Below are 19,141 nucleotides of genomic sequence, written 5' to 3'. Positions count from 1 at the left end.
ATTAAGAGGAAAAATCGGCGCTTGTTTATCAAAAGAAAAGGAAGAAAAAAGAACAAAAGAAAGAGACATTGTTATTTTGCAAAAAGAATAAAAGGAATTTTTTGAATTAATTATGTTGAATTAATTTTTTGAGCTGATGAACACAAGAAAGAACCTAAGAATTAAGGTTTTTTTTTGTTTTTTTTAATTTTTCTTAAAATTGAATTTCAATTTTTTTTTAATTTGCCCACAAAAATTGACATCGGGGAGAAAATTGAATTTTCAATTATTATCCAAGCTAGTGCATAGAGTGAACTATGTTTTGAAACCCAAATCCAAAAGATGAACAAAACTACGTTGATACTGATTTTAACTATTAGGATTTATTTGATGTTATTATGTTGCTCATGTTGATGTGATTTATTTTTTTTTTATTTTATCAAAGCACTAAAATATAAAAGACAGGAAATGATGTTGATGTGAACTATGTTTTTGATGAACAATACTGCTATGTTGTTAACCTTATCTAGTCAACTAAGTGTATGTTTTAATGGGCGATGGGATTGAAAAATTCACGCTGAGTCACCATGATTTTGTGATGCAACATAGCGTAGCTTTTATCAAAATCCGGGTGACTTGTCGTGATTTTGTCAATATCACTGGTCAACCAAACGTGCTATAACTGTATCATGTTCTTTTCCTTCAAAAAAAAACTGTATCATGTTCTTTGCTTCATTTATTTGAGACTGAAAAACAGGATTGTCGATATTTATGTTCCTCCATATATTACGTGCACCTCATCTTAAATTATATTTTAAAAATATATCCAATCACATACGTCTACATTTAATTTTCTAGGCACATTCCATCGTTTTTGGTGAGCATATTTCATAGTGAATGTGGAGCTTGCCTTTAATTGGACAACATTGCATTGTACGAGCGCTAGGTTGCTAACTTGTTTGTTAGGAAGGAATAGTTACAATACAGTGTCAATAATTTGGGAAAGAATAGTTAACAATAGAAATGTTAGGGGCACTCTCTTTTCAACACTCATTTTGGGCACCGTGCAAAACAGCTATCGACATTGCAAAATTGTGACACGCTTCACAAATCGTGTCACGATTCCAAGTTTTTCAAAACACCAAATTGAGAGACATCCTCAACATTGTCAATAAAAGAAATGCTAAAGACACTCTCTTTTCAACACTCACTTCCAATTCATCCATACACTTGTACAACAAATTGTTGAGTTCCTCTGATCAAAATCTTTCCTTCTTTTAACATCATACAAATTTCACTTAGGCATACCATATTTGTCTCCTTACTAATTATGAAGGAAAGAGAATATATATATTTTTTTGCCATATATTGCACTTAGCACATTGCAAAATTTTCATTTTTTTTTTTATAATTGTTGGCTATCTAAAGTATGACTCTGTCAAAATATCTTATTGATTATTCGCTATTCGTGAAATATAAACAATTTAATTTTTAAGTAATATGAAGCATCAATATATATACAAGCTTACTGTTCAATTGCACTAGCAAAATAAAAACAGAAAACAATGCTAAAATCCCTTCAAAAGAAACAGATTTTAATTAGAACTTACAGAACCATATAGATAGGGACTTGGGGGAGCTGCAACTTCAACAATTCCTTCTAACATCAGTAAAACCTTCTTCATTGTTGGCCTAAGAGAAGGATCTTCTTGAATGCACCAAATAGCAATCATCACAAACTTTTCCAAGCACATCATGTCATTGCTAGCCTCATTATCTTTTTCGAGAAGAATGTCAAGTCTTTTAGTCTTGTAGCAATCATAAGCCCAATCAGTTAAAATCCCTTTTTCTTCGGTAAAAAATTCTTTCTCTACGTTTTTCCTACAACATATTATCTCTAACAATAATACACCAAAACTATAAGTATCAACCTTTGCAGTGATTGGTGCACTCCTAAACCAATCTGGTGCAACATATCCCTTAGTTCCTCTTATTCCAGTTTCGGTATGGCTTTGATTAATCAACAATAACTTTGCTAATCCAAAATCTGAAATTCTTGCATTGTATTGATCATCTAGAAGTATATTTTGTGGCTTTATATCGCAATGGATGATTTGGGTGCAACACCCCTCGTGCAAGTAAACAAGACCTCTTGCAATCCCCAGGATAATGTGGACTCGTTGGTTCCAATCTGGTTTTAATGGGGTGAAAAGAAAGCTAGCTAAAGTGCCATTACTCATTAACTCATATGCCAAAATGCGATGCTGTCCTTCGTTGCAATATCCAAGAAGACGAACAAGATTCCTATGATGAGTTTGGCCTATCACACTCATTTCAGTCTTAAATTCCTTATCACTATCTTGGATCAACTTATCTAGTTTCTTAACTGCCACATTGATCATCATCTCTATTGTTCCTTTGTAGACAATGCTACAAGATCCTCTTCCCAATTCTTCTCTAAAGTTATGTGTTGCGTCCACAATTTCCTTAAAGCTAAAACTGCGCAAGTTATTGTCAACAACACTTTTGTTGGTTCTACTACTTTTGATCTTCTTGAGGTTGTAGGGGAACCCAAAAAATATTGCACCAAGCAATGTTAAAATGACAAACACCGAGCTTCCCAAAAGAACCGAAATCACAATGATCAAAGTATCATGGTCTTTCTTCCCATTTGACAATGCGGATAAAGATGACAAAGGATCATTGTTCATCAATTTCATGATTGAAATTCCTTTAACTCCCTGATCATTTCTCCCATACGAGAGTGGGAGCTTCTTCTTCCAGCAGGAACTTTGGTTGAAAGAAACCAAAACACATAAGCAATCTCGCAAACATGATTCCTTACATTCTTGTAGACTAGATGGGCTTATTATTTCATAATCAGATTCTGGCCAATCAGTATTTGGCAATTCCTTCATTGTATATAGATCTTTTTGTGAATCCCAATTTCCACCTGCTTGACAAATAACTTGGAAATTCGGTATGCAACCAAGATACATGTTATTTGAATCAATCGGAGAATATCCAACTGGGCAGGTACAATTAGGCCTTTGGTCATTTGTAAGAGTGCAAATGCTATTAAAGCCACATACACCTTCACCATTTGTGTATGTAGAGTACAAGCATATGTTTTCTGGGATAGTCTTTGCAATGACCCAACTTTGTCCTCTCTTTGGATCTTTAGGGTAAAATGCTATGGTGAAAACTCCATCAAAATTAATTGTTGCTTTGTAGTAGAAGTCGTCTGTTGAGAATGTCCCATTTGGATTGCTGATAGAAAAGTTATCCCCTCCTTTTTTCTCAATGTATAATAAACCTGATTCGTCAAATATCAAACGCTGACCAATGTTTGTTTGATTCTTAGAATCACTGGTGCGAGCACTGTAGTAAGGTTTGTAACTGTAATTGCTTGGCAAATTTACAAGGTTGAGCACAAGATTCCCATCCTCTTGTAGATGAAGTTTAAACCTTCCTTGTGAGAAGTTGAACGATCCTTGTCTTGAAGAAAGATTTCCATTCAACTCCATTACTTGATTCGGCACTAATGTGTCAGTAGGATGACTGAAACTATCCCATATTGTCACATTATTTTTGTCTCGCAATTGAAAGTTTCCATCATCATTCATTAGACCATTAGAGATAGTACCTGATGTGAAATCTGAACTCCATAACTCTAAACCTTGAGGGTTGGTCAGCACCAAACCATGAGAATCATTTAATATCAATCTTGATCCCTTAGGAGCAGGGTTGTTTCCATTTGCATACCAAATGATGGCATCATCTTGTATCTTGTCATACCATATAGCTAGCAAGAAAAGCTCATTAGGAAGTTGGTAAAATCCAAATGAAAAATCTCCTGAAGGAGAGAACCAACGAGTTGTGCCACTGCCAGCAATAAGTGACTCACCAACAATTACACCTTGATCCAATGATTCTAAGCTGCATAATAAAATAGTAATGAATAATCTTAGAAACAGATTTTGTAACTGTTGTTGTCCAAATCAATGAATTTGTTTTTTTTTTTAATGTTAAATATTAGTATGTTAATTTTTTCATGTTAGTATTTGTCCAAATGATCGAATTGATCTTTATATTCACACGTTGATTTGTATAGACAACTTAATGTTATAGATAAGTTAACCAAAAGCGGGCGCAAACTAATAACAATTTGCAAATAAGCTAACCGATAACAAGAAACAGTTTGCAAATGGTAAAACTATTTGATAAATATAAAATGACATGAAAAATATTTTGAACTATTATTAGTATTAGTATCTAACCTGGCGTTATTTGAGGCAGGACAAAAAACAACGTGATAATCGGTGGCCGGACAAGTGAACGTGCTGGTCTTATCATCATAGGTATAGCTATAAGCTTGAGGGCACGTCGTCTTGAATATCTGAGCATACACACTCGGCTCACAAGTACTTGGAGTTGAATGATTCCCAGCACAACAGAAAAACTGCAAATTAAAAGCAGCACAAGGACCCTGACACGCCACAACCGTCCCATTTTGTGTTACTTTCAACTCTGTTGGACACACCGCATTCAAATCCGTAGGACAACCCGTGCTGTTACACTTACCAGAACCACCTAATGGAACCAATTCCATCGGGACATTATAACCGTCTACTAAGCTGACATCATAAAAATCTTGATTGTTAGCACTGTCCAAAGAGATTTCCGCCAGTGTTACAGGCGGTGATCCACTGCGGCCATCACATGCTACTTTGCCAGATCCGCAGTCACCTGTGACACATGAGAAGTTTTTGGAGACGGAGTCTGTTGTGCAAAGAGTCCTTCCCCAGAAACGACCAGTCCATTTGGCAGGTGTTGTGATTGTCAAATTGTCACCGGGTTTTAACATGAATCCTGTGGTTGGTAATGTTGCATTTTCACTATTTCCACCTGTAGTATATGAAGCTGGCCAAACCGTATAGTTGCAGTTGTTAATTATAGTGAATTCCGCTGCAAATACCACTGCAAAATAGAAAAAAAGATAACTTAGACATTGAACATTGAATAATTAGAAGAAGTGAAGAGAAAGATTATGATATGTATTTAATTTGTGTGCAAGTGTACCTGAAGTTATTGATAGATGAAATGTGACGAAGAACAAAAATGACATTGGCTTAACCATATGGAAGCTAAAATTGAAATGGAGAAGAAGAAGGTGGAGCAGAAAAAATAGTTATCCAACTTTTCTTCTAATTATTCTTCTATGGTCTAAAAGGGTGCCAGTTTAGGAAGGGAATTGCAATGAATTTACGCGCTTGATCGCTGGCGTTGACTAATTAGCCGCCATAATAATTGTTTTCTCTTTGACCAAAACTGCCACAATAAGTGGAAGACGCCTAGTTCAATTGTTGGTGGAATAATTTTTGAATAATTATAGTTGTCTTACAATCGAACTTCATATTAACGATATTAAAGCACAAAAAAGTCTTCGTGAGCGTAACTCAGTTGGTATGGACAAATGCATAATATATGCATATATGCAGGATCGAGGTTCAAATTCCCGAAGACCTCACTTCTCCGCATTAAATATGTGTGAGCTCCGGCCACTAGGCTATCTCACAATAATTGTTATGTATTGAAACAAATAAGATTGTTTTTTGTTAGTAGTTTGAGGCATTCAGACTATCACACTCCATTGAAAGTCTTAATTTTAAGATTGGTGTTTTTAATTTAAAAAAAATAAAATAAAATCTGAATTGCTTGATATCATCTATTCAACGACTAACGTGCTCATTACGTGAATGTTAGCAATTAAGGAATCATTTGTCAAAAAAAAAAGTTAGGGAATCAATCAGCTTGGAACAATGAAGTGTATCTCATTTATTTTTTGGTATGACTAACAAAATCTATTATTTTTTTTAATTTCATCCACATCTCATTTTATGGTCATTCTTCCGGATGTTGTAATTAATAATGCAACAGAGCTTATATTACTATATTGAAGTTCTATGTCAATAGACATTATAAAATCAAATCCATGTGAGTTTAGTTCAGTTGGTTGGTAAGGATATTGCATATTATATGTAGGGGTCGGAGTTCGAACTTGAACATTCCATTTCTCCACATTTATGTGTGAGCTCTAGTCACTAGACTACTTGACAAAAAAAAAACATTATAAACACCGTCACTTTTTAAATAAATGGATTAAAAAAATGATTTTAAAATGAGGGATTTCATCTGTTTTAAAATAGAGTGAGAAAAATTCATTTAAATCTCTTTTTTAATTGACAACATATAACATACCTAGCTTCTCCCCTTAAAAAAAAAATAAAAAATACCCAGCTTCTCTTTGTGTATTAGGTCTTGCTAATAAGTTTATTAAATGATATTAGTAATTTATTTTCCACATTTTTTTAAATCATACCTTTTTGAAAAAATAGAGATTTTTTTAAAAATATAATTGGTGACTGGTATTTCAATGATATATATATATATATTTTCTTTTTTGTTGAAGAAAGGCATTTCAATGATAGTGAAAGCCATATATCACGAGTCAAAAGGGACTAACGAAGTGTTCGACGGAAGTGCAATAGTGACTACTATTATAGAGACGACTCAGTCAGTAAAATAAAACAAGGAAAAATCTTCAAAAGTCACCAACTAGAAGAAACTAGTCTTTGTCCTTTGTGGATGAAGGAGAAGTGAAATCACACAGCTTTGGCTTCGAGGAAATTTCGAATTATAGCAAAACAAAAAGGAGAAAGTTATATAAAGATCAATAGCTAAATAATTATTTAATGGGTTAAATATGTTTTTGCTCCCTATAAATATGTTAACTTTTCGTTTTAGTTCCTTTAAAATTTTCCTTCAACTTTTAGTCCCTATAAAATTTTCAATCACTACTTTTGGACCCTATTTTTAATTTAATTTATGTATTTTTTAATGAAATTGTGCAGAAATGTGTCAAATATTCTAAAAACAATTCCTAAAAAAAATTAGATTTTTTTAACAAAACAAAAATTAAATATGAATTTTTAACCGTAAAAAATATAAAAATTCATATTAAATTCATGTTTTGTTAAAAAATTCTGAATTTTTTTTGGAGTGATTCTTATAATATTTTAAATTTTTCTGGAAAATTTTATTAAATAATATCAATTCTACATATGAGTTTACTTTAAAAGAGGGATCAAAAGTGAAGATTGAAAACTTTATAAGGACTAAAAGTTGAAGGAAAATTTTAGAGGGACTAAAACAAAAAGTTGACATATTTATAGGGACCAAAAACATAATTAACCCTTATTTAATTTACTAATTTAATGTTGGGACCAGATCCAAACTTAATAGCTACGTAGGATATGGATGTCAATATAATATATTTTTTTAATGGAGCATTAGCTAAATAATAGTGAAATTGGAGAAAGTTTTGTGTAAATAAATACAAAGTAAATGGTTTACAAACCGAGTCAATTCACTGATGAGATAGACGGTTGTTTCAATAATGACACGACAAAGTTTCATAAAACAATTATCTTTTTTGGTTTTGAGATGATTATTACGGAGAATTGTGGATATTACAAGGTCAATGAGAGTTAGTTTATATTCAGGGCCGGCCCATAGTCCGTCGAGGTTGGGCGACGACACCGGACCTCCAATTTTTTGGGGCCTAAAATATTTTTTTTATATGTAAGCTACGAAAATAATGGTTATATATCTATTAAAAGCAAATTAATTTTATTTGTACAGCTTGCTTTAGTAGCGCGGCCACTTTTTGTTGAGTGTGAGGTCATGTGTTCAAGATCCACCAAAGTGTGATTTTCAATTTTTTTTTTTTAAATGACTTATTTATTTTTTTGAGGCCTAGATTTTTTTTTTTTTTTGCATCCCTTATAAAATTAAAACCGGGCCTATGAATTTGTTAAGACGGCCATGTTTATATTCCGATTCCTAGATCCTCGTGAGTTTAACTCAATTTGTATGGATAATGCATAAAATATGCAAGGTCTGATGTTCAAACTCCGACCACCACAAAAAAAAAAATTCTATTCCTAGTATAATTGATTGAAGGTTGAAGCCACTCGCGAGCCTCGTGCCTCAAGCACGTGGAATAGAGAGAAAATGCTATGTGTTTTGCTGCCACGAGCAAGGCGTGTGCGGTTTCAAAAAATAGAACATTTTGTCGTATTTTCTCTACGGGTTGGGAGAAAAAGCTCAGTTTTTCAGCTCAAACTCAGTTTGAAAATTTCCGATAAATACAGGAGTTCACGTTCAGAAACTCTCATTCATAACTTGGCGGTTTAAGAGGAAGGCAAAAACTACGAGCATCAAGAGGGAGTCTATCCTCAACCTTTGTTCTTAGAAAATGTTTTGTTTCTTTTGTAATTCGTCTTTGGATACCATGAGTAAATAAACACATTTTGATTAGAGTTCTAAGATGAACCTATATTTCGTATATTAGATTTTATTAACATAAATATTCTATTCAGTTATGATCTGAGGTCTATTTAATTTTTGTATGGATCACCCTCAATGCTTTCATAACCCTAGAGAGTGTGATGTACCTAAGAAGTATGATTGAACTTAGAAATAGGTTACAAAAGTTTATCTGACTTATATTCAACATCGTTGGATTTGAACTTTATCATCTTCCACAGTAAGATAGGGTTATGCCTATCCATTTAATTCGTCAGGGACAAGCAAAGATATGTGGTGAAATTCTGAGATTCATAGGTAAAAATGGTTTCTTTTGATGACAATTTAGGAATATTTACTATGTCTATGGTTCAATTACATACGAGAGAGTAAGTCCCTGCCTTAATAACTATCCGACCATTTACGAAATCCTATAGGATTGACGACCTTGTACCCGTATGACCTTTAGAATGATTGAGGAGTACTTGACATATGGAAGGACGCTAAATTCCATCAGAATAACCACTTAAACGAGACTTCTCATTTAACCTTGTCATGTACAACCAATTTGGAGAAAAGCTATATAAACAAGGTGATGCCTATAGACAAATAGTAGACTTAGTAAAACAAATTACAAGAAGCATCAAAATTACATCCGAAGGGAACTAATTTTAATTTCAACTAAAAGAACCATAGAGGTAGGGACTTGGAGGAATTGCAACTTCAACAATCTCTTCTAGCATTTGCAAAACCTTCTTCATTGTTGGTCTAAGAGATGGATCTTCTTGAGTACACCAAATAGCAATCATGACAAATTTTTCCACTCTACTCATTTCATTGACAACCTCACATTCATTTTCTAGAAGAAGGTCCAAATTATTAGCCTTGTAGCAATCATATGCCCAATCAGTTAAAATCCTCTTTTCTTCACTTGCATTTTCATGCTCTACATTTTTTCTACAACAAATTATTTCAAGAAACAAGACACCAAAACTGTAAACATCAACCTTAGCGCTGATTGGTGCACTCCTAAACCAATCTGGTGCAACATACCCTTTGGTTCCTCTAATTCCGGTTTTAGTGTGACTTTGATTAATCAGTAATAGTTTTGCTAAACCGAAATCGGAAATCTTAGCATTGTAATCATCATCTAGAAGTATGTTTTGTGGCTTTATGTCACAATGGATGATTTGGGTGCAACAGTCCTCATGCAAGTAAATAAGACCTCTTGCAATTCCGGTGGCAATTTGAACTCGTTGGTTCCAACTTGGTTTCAAAGGAGTGAAAAGGAAGCTTGCTAAAGTACCATTACTCATCAATTCATACACCAAAATCCGGTGTTGATCGTCACTGCAATACCCATGAAGACGAACAAGATTCCTATGATGAGTTTCGAGTATCACATTCATTTCAGTTTGAAATTCCTTGTCACTATCTTGAAACAACTTGTCCAATTTCTTAACGGCCACACTAATATCTACATCTATTGTTCCTTTGTATACAACACTACATGACCCCCTTCCTAATTCTTCATTGAAGTTATTTGTTATTTCTAGAATTTCTTTGAAGGTAAAAATTCGCAAATTTTTGTCACCGACACTTTTTTTGGTTGCACCGCTTCTGATCTTCTTGCGATTGTGCCCAAAGCAAATTGTACAAACCAATCCTACAATTATAATCACAGAAATTCCTAAAAGAATTGATATCAAAATGATCAAAGTATCATGACCTTTTCTCTTTTTGGTTTTATCATCGTGATCTTCCTTCAAATTGGAGAGAGGTGATGGAGAATCAATTTTCTTCATTTGGGAATTTGGTATGCAATCCCCATACATGTTGTTTGAATCAATTAGAGAATATCCTTCTAGACAAGTACACATTGGCCTTTGGTCATCTCTAAGGGTACAATTGCTATTCAACCCACAAATACTTTGACCATTGTTAAATGTAGAATTTAAACAAATGTTTTCTGGTATTGTCTTTGCCACGATCCATCTTTGACCGTTTCTTAGATCTTTAGGATGATATGAGAGGGTAAAAACTCCATCATAATTGATTGTTGCTTTGGAGTAGAAGCCACCATTTGAAACTGTCGTATTTGGATTGGTGATTATTTTAAACTTTGTCCCCTTTGTTTTCAATATGTATAAGAACAACCCTGACTTGTCAAATATAAATTTGGTGCCAAAATTTGATGATTGATTTTCAGGATCAACAATGCCACTATCATAGTAAGCATCTGGTTGAGTATCGTGGTTTGTATTTGTATGCAAATTTATAAGGTTGAGGAGCACATCTCCATTTTTTTGTAGGTGAAGTTCAAACTTTCCATGCGAGAAATTGAATTCTCCTTGTCGAGAATAAAGATAGTTATTTGAATTCATTTCTTGACCAGGAACTAATGTGTCGGTGAAATGATTGAAACTCTGCCATAATACAACATAATTTTGGTCTAGTAATAGAAAATTTCCATCATCCTTCATTAGACCTCTTGAAATTCTGCCTAAAGAAAAATATGATGATCTCCATAGCTCTAAACCTTGAGGGTTGGTGAGCATCAACCCATGAGAATCATTTAATACCAATGTTGATCCCTTAGGAACAGGGTTGTCACCATTTGCATACCAAATGATGGAATCAGTTTGTATTTTGACATACCATATAGCTAGCAAGAAAAGCTGATTTGGAAGTTGGTAAAATCCAAATGCGAAATCTCCCGAAGGAGAGAGCCAACGAGTTGTCCCATTTCCAGCAGTGAGTGAGTCACCTAGACTCACACTTCCACCCAATGATCCCATACTACAATATAAATTTTTACGAAAGAAAAAAATGAGACAAAATTTGTAAAAATTGAGTAAAAACACAATGAAAATAGAAAACATTTTATGAAATAAAACAATTCTCTACCTTTTGAAACCCATGTTTTTCAAACTGTCTATCAATTAGAAAATGTCACATTATTAAAATATTGACTTTGATTCTACCTACTTTAGTTGTAAGTTGAGAGAACGTTATATGCGAGTGCCTTGGTTCAAACTAAATATTGTTAATTGGAGAAAAAATTGCAAGGTCTAACCTGTCATCATCGCTGGAAGCTGGGCAAAAGATGATTTTGTAAAGTTTAGATGAACAACTGAATGTGTTTTCCTTGTTGTGAGGGTAGCTATAGGCATGAGGACATGCTGTCTTGAATGTGAGAGCATAAGAACTTGGATCACAAGTTTCACTTGTTGAAAAGTTACTCTTAAGACAACAAAAATTTTCCAAATTATCTGTAGAGCAAGCTCCTTGACAAGCGACTACATCCTCATTTTCCATCACCTTAAGCTCTGTCGGACACATAGTATTTATATTTGCAGGGCAACCCGCGCTGCTGCAATTGAGATTCTCACCAGAAGCACTCATAGGAGTCACTGCTATGGGGATGTTGAAACCTTCTACGACATTAACGGTATAAAAATCAAGTCCATCGTCTCCTAAACGAAATTCAGCGCGCGTTGCAGGCGACATGCCTTTGTTTATATCGCATTCCACCTTCCCGGTACCACAATCTCCGGTAACACATGAGAAGTTTTCTGTTGCTGAATCCGTTTTGCAGACCGTTCGGCCCCAAAAATGACCACTCCATGTGGTAGGAGACATGACTGTAGACTTGTCATCCGTTTTTAAACCGAATTTGTTGATTAGGAGATTTTGGTTTCCATTTGTAGTAAGTGAAGCCGGCCACACACTATATTTGCATTTGTTGTATAAAAAGAATCCCACTTCAGAGTAAGCCTCTGCAAATGAATGATATTTAAAGTGTTATATTTTTATTTTTTTGATAGAATGTAAATCACTAGTTTGTTTTTGAGTAAACAAGCACTAGTTTTTTAGACAAGAGTATAAATCTATATCATATCATGAGTATTTTCTAAAATATGTGTACAAATATAGGTACTGTGAGAAATGATTGAATATTTGTGTAACACTTGTTAAATTGTAAGACCATATATGATATATAGTATTGTTTTTCTTTTTTAAAAAACAGAATAAAGTGAAAAAGCATCAAATAGCATGGATGGAATCTCAAATAAATTGACATCTCAAAACCACCACTTTTCTTTTGGATACTAAATTAATAATAAAAATCCAGCAAAAAATATATACAGTGCATTCATTAAGTACATACATCATGGGGTATCCAATACAATTTCTTGAAGGAAAATTTCCTTTAGTATCAAAATTAAATAGTACAGTGATTTAATGAAGTGACTGATATGTAAGAAAATCCAGACGAGTTGCCTGCCTTACTTGATTAGAGTTGAATATCCTAGTGTGAGGCCCTTGATTTTCTAACAGTGTTAGTGCTTCAAGAATAAAGATATTATTTGTTTACACGGTGTTTTCTTCTACAAAAATGGTTCCGGTATGTTAAGATAAAGCGATGGAGTCAAAGGAGTTCATAACTGAGTTGAAACCTTCAATTCCAACTACTTTACTCTGGAAATAATAAGGTAACAAAACGTTTCTATTCTAGGTTGAAATCTAAGTTCACATCAGATATCATCCTTAATATAATCTTCAAGAAAAACCACTCACATTTTTTCATAGTTATCCCTGTAGTGTACTCCCTAAATCCACATTCCACACAACCGCCAATCAATCACATGAAAAATCGCACTTCAGTTAAGTGGCAGTAGAAACAAGAACCTGCTGCATTCAAAGTCGATTCCCATTGTGAAAATTCCCATGGAGAGAGTCGATTCCCTTCAAGAGACTTCTTAACAGCAAAATTGGAAAAACTCCTAGATCCAAAATATTCCAGTAATACTCTCACTCAAGAGATTTCCTTTTCATTTGACACATTATCATCAAAATCATCATCCTCGTTTGCAGAATCAACATCAGAACCAATATCTGATGACAAACCATCTTCGTCATCCACACCTTGCTCTACACGATCTCCACCCTTAAAATCTTCACAAGCATCCTCAAGATATGCTCTTGTTACTTGCCCCATTTCATCATCTAACTTGCTCCTCCTATACCCAACCAATTCCCTGTCAACTCTAGCTTTCCGGGGACTCAACAACACAACCTCGGCAAGTTTCCTTCGCGCCAAATACAAATCATTAGGCTCAACCAACTCACCTTTCCTATAAGCCTCCCTAAGGAAAACAGTGTGAAGCTTCCCATGATTCCCTCTGGTAGAAACATAAAAAATCCCCTGATGTTGAAGCAAAAACTCCTTCAACTTCTTCGGCAAGTTCATCGCCATCTGAAAATGTGCAATCCTCTCCAACGTAATCTTCTTCTCAACAGTCAATGACAACAATTCATGAATAGTGGCAACAGCCCTTTTCTCCATTCTCTTCTGCGCTTCAGGCGACCTCAAATCATACCCCCAAACATCCTCATAAGGTGACCAATAAGGTAAACTTTGCCATTTCCACATTGCAATCCTAAAATACTTACTAATCTTAAAACCCGGTAGAAAATCAATCAAAAACGAAAACCTAATATCTTCAGCTTCACTACCTCTCTCTCTATAAACTCTCTCCCTAGCATCTTCAATTGCACATGTAGCTAACTTAGGATCAAATTCAACAAGCTCAATGTACTTATTCCTAGTTTCTTTAGCATCAACTAATCGAAAAAACTCCGGATATCTCAAAACAACCAAATACTCAAAATCATCCCGTAAACCCAAGGCAGACCGCGCAATCCTCACATGCTCGAGGCGTAATCTAAGCCCATTCGACATCATGATCATCTTCCGGAGACACGTGACAGTGCGTCCAACCTGATCAGCAAGCGCCAGCCGCTCCTGCTCAATCTGGAGAATCGTTTTTCGGGTTAACCTGCAAAAGAGTATCCGCTGAACCAGGTGCTCGAAGATTTCAAAAACATACGGGAATTTGAGTATAAACGCGCTGGCTTCATGGCGCGTGAAGCCAATTCGATGAGCTAGGGTTTCGAGACGAGGAATTGGGATTGATTGATTAAGTTCAGAAAGAATCAGTTCTGAAATTTGAGAACTTTTCGGGTTTTCTTCTCGATTTCCATGTAATTGTCGTAACCATGGTCCCGAATTCGTTGTTGTTTGAGGTGGATTGTGAAAATTCTCTGATTGAATTGAAATTGGGATTGTGTTGATGGTGATGAATCCATTGGGGATTTTGTTTGAAGAAATTTGAGATTCGAAAAATGAAGATTCGCATTTTTAGGGTTTGGGGATTTAGGGTTTGTGTGAAGATTTCGGCTATGGAAGATGTGAAGTGAGGTTTGAAGAGTAGTTAGAACGGGAAGGGGTGTTTGGTGTAACACCCCGTTTTCCCAATATTTAAAATTTCTTTAAAAACATAACATTTATCAGAGTAAACATCAAACAACGGGATATCACATATAACGTAATCCAACAGTTAAATAATAATTTAACCAATATCTTAAACATTTGCAGGGGAAAATCATAAACATAAATCATAAACGTTTTGGCATGCAGGCCCAACAAATATCTCAAAAGAGTTTATCAAAGCGTAAATTATCATGGCAGTTCATGTAAAAGAATGAAGCATGTTATAGCATTAACCCCATCCTGTTACGTATCAGAGCGACCTAGACGACACAGTGAGGCAAGGCCACTCACAGAAGCAACTGCACACTAAGCACGATCACCTGCAAGTTACCCATACGAAGGGCAACATTTTCAAGCAGAAGGGGTGAGATTTCATAATAAAATAACATTAATCAATGTAATTGCGAATCATAAATTAACATCATAATCATTCCATTATTAACTTTGCATAAATGCTAAACAGTTATCACGTAATCATATATCCAATCATTATAAACAACATAACATAATCAATGAACACTTATCACGTAATCACATATTCAATCATCATCAACAAGGCATCTTAATCATGACAATGTGACAATGCTCCTAGACTCCTTATATGCATGTGGTACCAATCGTCATCATAAGTATTAATATACTTTAATCGTGCGGAGGACAAAGCTCCTATAAAACGTGCGGAGGACAAAGCTCCTAATATTCGTGGTGAGGACTAAGCTCAATGATATGCTATGCATGGACACATATGAACAAAACATCGTAATCAACTTATCAACATGCATCCAATAATTTGGAGCTAAACTTCATCATATAATTATGCACTTAGTTAAATAACGGAAGCAGCATAAACAGGTCACATAACAAGATGATATCATTATATCAAAGCACATAATTTGTATCATCAACACATCTTCTTATCTTGCATGAATATACAATACAATAGTTCATATTCAATTAATATTTATATAACTTAAGCAACTCTACAGTCTGCATTAAACGACATCACTAGGTCTCATTACCAGCTAGAGGTTCACTCTTGATCAACAAGTGCGACACAGATCGCATAAACACATAAACAAGTTCATCCTGGTTGTACTCGCGAGGCGAGAGTACTTACTCACCATGGCGAGTACCACTCAACTCCCAAACTAAGCTTGTTCTGGGTTCCCTCTGATCCTAAATTCATTCCTAATCGATACTAGGTATGTTCAGGTACTCAAGGGCATACAAGATTCAACTAAAAAGGTCGAAACACGAAATATGACATGCACTCTGCCTAAGCTCGCGAGGCGAGGAGGGGTTGCTCGCCATGGCGAGTTGCACCAAACAACTCGCGAGGTGAAGGGAAGGGGCTCGCGTGGCGAGCGATGAAGTTCATCACTCGCGAGGCGAGGATCATCACTCGTCGTGGCGAGCGATGAACAGAAGCACGGGCAGACTAGGGTTTTTCTCAAAAATCCATCACACAACATGGTTCAAAGCCTAATTTTGATTCAATAATCCATCCTAAACATGTTCTAAGGTTAAAGGACGGTTCTTCCATTAATCTAACAAGTTTTACCGTTTGATCATCAATTTTTAAGGTTTTGACCTAATTCCAAAACTTCTCTAAATCAATCCTAACTTTGTCAACTAATCATCAGAATTACAACAATCAATGCTATTGAATTATTAGTCTCACCCTTACCTGGTTATGAAGAAATCGCAGCCCTCTCTATGCTCTTCTCCCTTCTAAGCTTTTCTCCCTTTTTCAAAAGTTTTCACGTACAATGAGTTTCTAAAATATTAGGTCTTCTCCTATTTATACCTCTTTCTAATAACTTATCTTATCTCACTTTCTCCCCCAAAACTATCTAAAATATCAAAACAGCCCTCAACTAAATATTTTATATTATTTTCAAATCTTTATTCTATTTAACAATAAAATAAATCTCATATCATCATCAAATCCTCCAAAACTCATAACTTATCACGTCATCAATCAAATCACTAAATTCATCGTGAATCACCAAAACATAACAAAATCACGCATATATTATATAATTATAATATAATCGCCTAAACTCGATTAAATAACGATTAAACGAAAGTGGGCGTTACAACTCTCCCCCACTTAAAAGATTTTCGTCCTCGAAAATTTACCTCAAGCAAACAACTTTGGATAAGACTCCAGCATCTTACTCTCAAGCTCCCACGTCAAGCTTTCACCAGTCGCTCCCGTCCAAACGACTCTCACGAGAGGTATCTCCTTGCCTCTCAACGTCTTCACTTTACGATCATCAATCCTCACCGGTAAAGTCTCTACCGTAAGGTTGTCTCTAACTTGCACATCGTCACTTTGGATTACATGAGATGGATCCGGAACATACTTTCGAAGTTGCGACACATGGAAAACGTTGTGCAAATTCGAAAGATGCGGCGGTAAACCCACTCGGTAAGCCACCGTTCCAACTCTTTCCAATATCTGATACGGACCAATGAACTTCGGGGTCAACTTCTTTGACTTCAAAGCACGTCCTACAGCAGTCATAGGAGTGACTCTCAAAAACACGTGGTCTCCTTCTTGGAACTCAAGATCTTTTCTACGCTTATCATGATAACTCTTTTGTCGACTCTGCGACGCCTTCATTTTCTCTTGGATCATCTGAACTTTCTCAGTAGTTTGCTGAACAATTTCTGGTCCTAAGACCACTCTTTCTCCTGATTCAAACCAACACAACGGAGTTCTGCATCTCCAACCATACAAAGCCTCGAACGGTGCCATTCCAATACTAGAATGATAACTATTATTATAAGTGAACTCGATCAACGGAAGATGACTGTTCCAAGTTCCTCCTTGCTCAAGAACACAAATTCTCAACAAATCCTCTAGCGACTGAATTGTCCTCTCCGACTGACCATCTGTCTGTGGATGATACGCCGAACCCAATCTCAACTTCGAACCCAAGGCCTCTTGCAAACTTTTCCAAAATCTAGAAGTAAATCTTGGATCTCTATCTGATACAATGCTCGAAGGAACACCATGCAGCTTCACAATCTCTTTGATGTAAATCTCTGCCAACTGGGCAACAGGGAAACTAATATTAATAGGTAGAAAATGAGCTGACTTCGTCAACCTATCAACAATAACCCAAATTGCGTCGCTCCCTCTAGGAGTATTCGGCAAACTCGTCACAAAATCCATGGATATACTATCCCATTTCCATTCTGGCACGTCTAAAGGTACCATCATCCCAGCAGGTTTCTGATGCTCAACTTTCGACTTCTGACAAACTAAACAGGAATACACAAACTGTGCCACATCTCGTTTCAAACCAGACCACCAGAAAATCTTCTTTAAATCATGGTACATCTTCGTAGCTCCCGGATGAATACTCAAGCTACTTCTATGACTCTCTTCGAGAATCATCTTCTTAATCTCTTCATTGTCTGGGATACAAATTCTTCCTCGGAATCTCAACACACCTTGATTGTCGATTTTAAAATCATTGTCTTCAGTCTGATCTCTAGCAACCAACAAGTCCACAAACTTTACATCAACTTTCTGTGCTTCCTTGATACTTTTTAGAAATTCACTATCAATCTTCAGCATACCCAGTTTCACACTCTGAGGTGACCATTCACAAACCAAACTCATATCTCTAAACTGTTCAAGCAATTCGAACTCTCTGACCATCATGGCGGACATATGCAATGTCTTCCTACTCAAGGCATCTGCAACAACATTAGCTTTACCTGGATGATAATTCAAGCCAAAGTCATAATCTTTCAACAATTCGAGCCATCTTCGCTGTCTCATATTCAATTCCTTCTGATCGAACAAATACTTCAAACTCTTGTGATCACTAAACACCTCAAATCTCGAACCATACAAGTAATGTCTCCATATCTTCAATACAAAGACTACGGCCGCCAACTCGAGATCATGCGTAGGATAATTCTTCTCATGAATTCTCAACTGTCTTGAAGCATAAGCTACCACTTTACCTTCTTGCATAAGTACACCTCCTAAACCCAACTTGGACGCATCACAATAAACCACAAAAGGTTCATCTGACTTCGGCAAAATTAACACTGGAGCAGTCGTCAAACGCTTCTTCAATTCACCGAAACTTTTCTCACAATGGACGTCCCACACAAAAGTTTTACCTTTACAAGTCAACTGCGTTAGCGGAAGAGCTAACTTAGAAAATCCTTCAATAAACCTTCTATAGTAACCAGCTAAACCCAAGAAACTTCTAATTTCAGTAACGGACTTAGGAGTATCCCATTGCGATACAGCTTCGACTTTAGACGGATCCACAGCAATACCATCTCCGGAAATAACATGGCCAAGGAAACTCACCTCATTCAACCAGAATTCACACTTAGACAATTTAGCATAAAGTTTCTTCTCTTTCAACACTTGTAAGACAATCTTCAGATGCTCAGCATGTTCTTCTTCAGTCTTGGAGT

General features: G+C 35.6%; 2 protein-coding genes and 1 pseudogene across 2 annotated transcripts; all 3 read right to left on the bottom strand.

Annotated features, from left to right (window-relative positions):
* Positions 1–1,407: 1,407 nt before the first annotated feature.
* Positions 1,408–5,219, bottom strand: LOC25487002 (G-type lectin S-receptor-like serine/threonine-protein kinase LECRK3). Its single transcript, XM_013608835.3, has 3 exons — positions 5,062–5,219; positions 4,260–4,959; positions 1,408–3,918 (listed from the first exon to the last, which is right to left on the bottom strand). The coding sequence occupies exons 1-3, from the start codon at positions 5,117–5,119 to the stop codon at positions 1,575–1,577; spliced, it is 3,102 nt and encodes a 1,033-aa protein (XP_013464289.1). The 5' UTR covers positions 5,120–5,219; the 3' UTR covers positions 1,408–1,574.
* A 3,753-nt stretch (positions 5,220–8,972) lies between these two features.
* LOC25487001 (G-type lectin S-receptor-like serine/threonine-protein kinase LECRK3) lies at positions 8,973–11,991 on the bottom strand. Its single transcript, XM_024777073.2, has 2 exons — positions 11,426–11,991; positions 8,973–11,148 (listed from the first exon to the last, which is right to left on the bottom strand). The coding sequence occupies exons 1-2, from the start codon at positions 11,989–11,991 to the stop codon at positions 9,027–9,029; spliced, it is 2,688 nt and encodes an 895-aa protein (XP_024632841.2). The 3' UTR covers positions 8,973–9,026.
* Positions 11,992–12,906: 915 nt separating this feature from the next.
* On the bottom strand, positions 12,907–14,628 carry LOC25487000 (protein ROOT PRIMORDIUM DEFECTIVE 1-like; annotated as a pseudogene).
* Positions 14,629–19,141: the final 4,513 nt, after the last annotated feature.

This window comes from Medicago truncatula, chromosome 2 (genome assembly GCF_003473485.1).
Source record: "Medicago truncatula cultivar Jemalong A17 chromosome 2, MtrunA17r5.0-ANR, whole genome shotgun sequence".
In the NCBI taxonomy this organism is placed as follows: Eukaryota; Viridiplantae; Streptophyta; class Magnoliopsida; order Fabales; family Fabaceae; genus Medicago; species Medicago truncatula.
The sequence above is the reverse complement of the archived record's forward strand: the minus strand, read 5'-3'. Positions and strand labels throughout refer to the sequence as shown.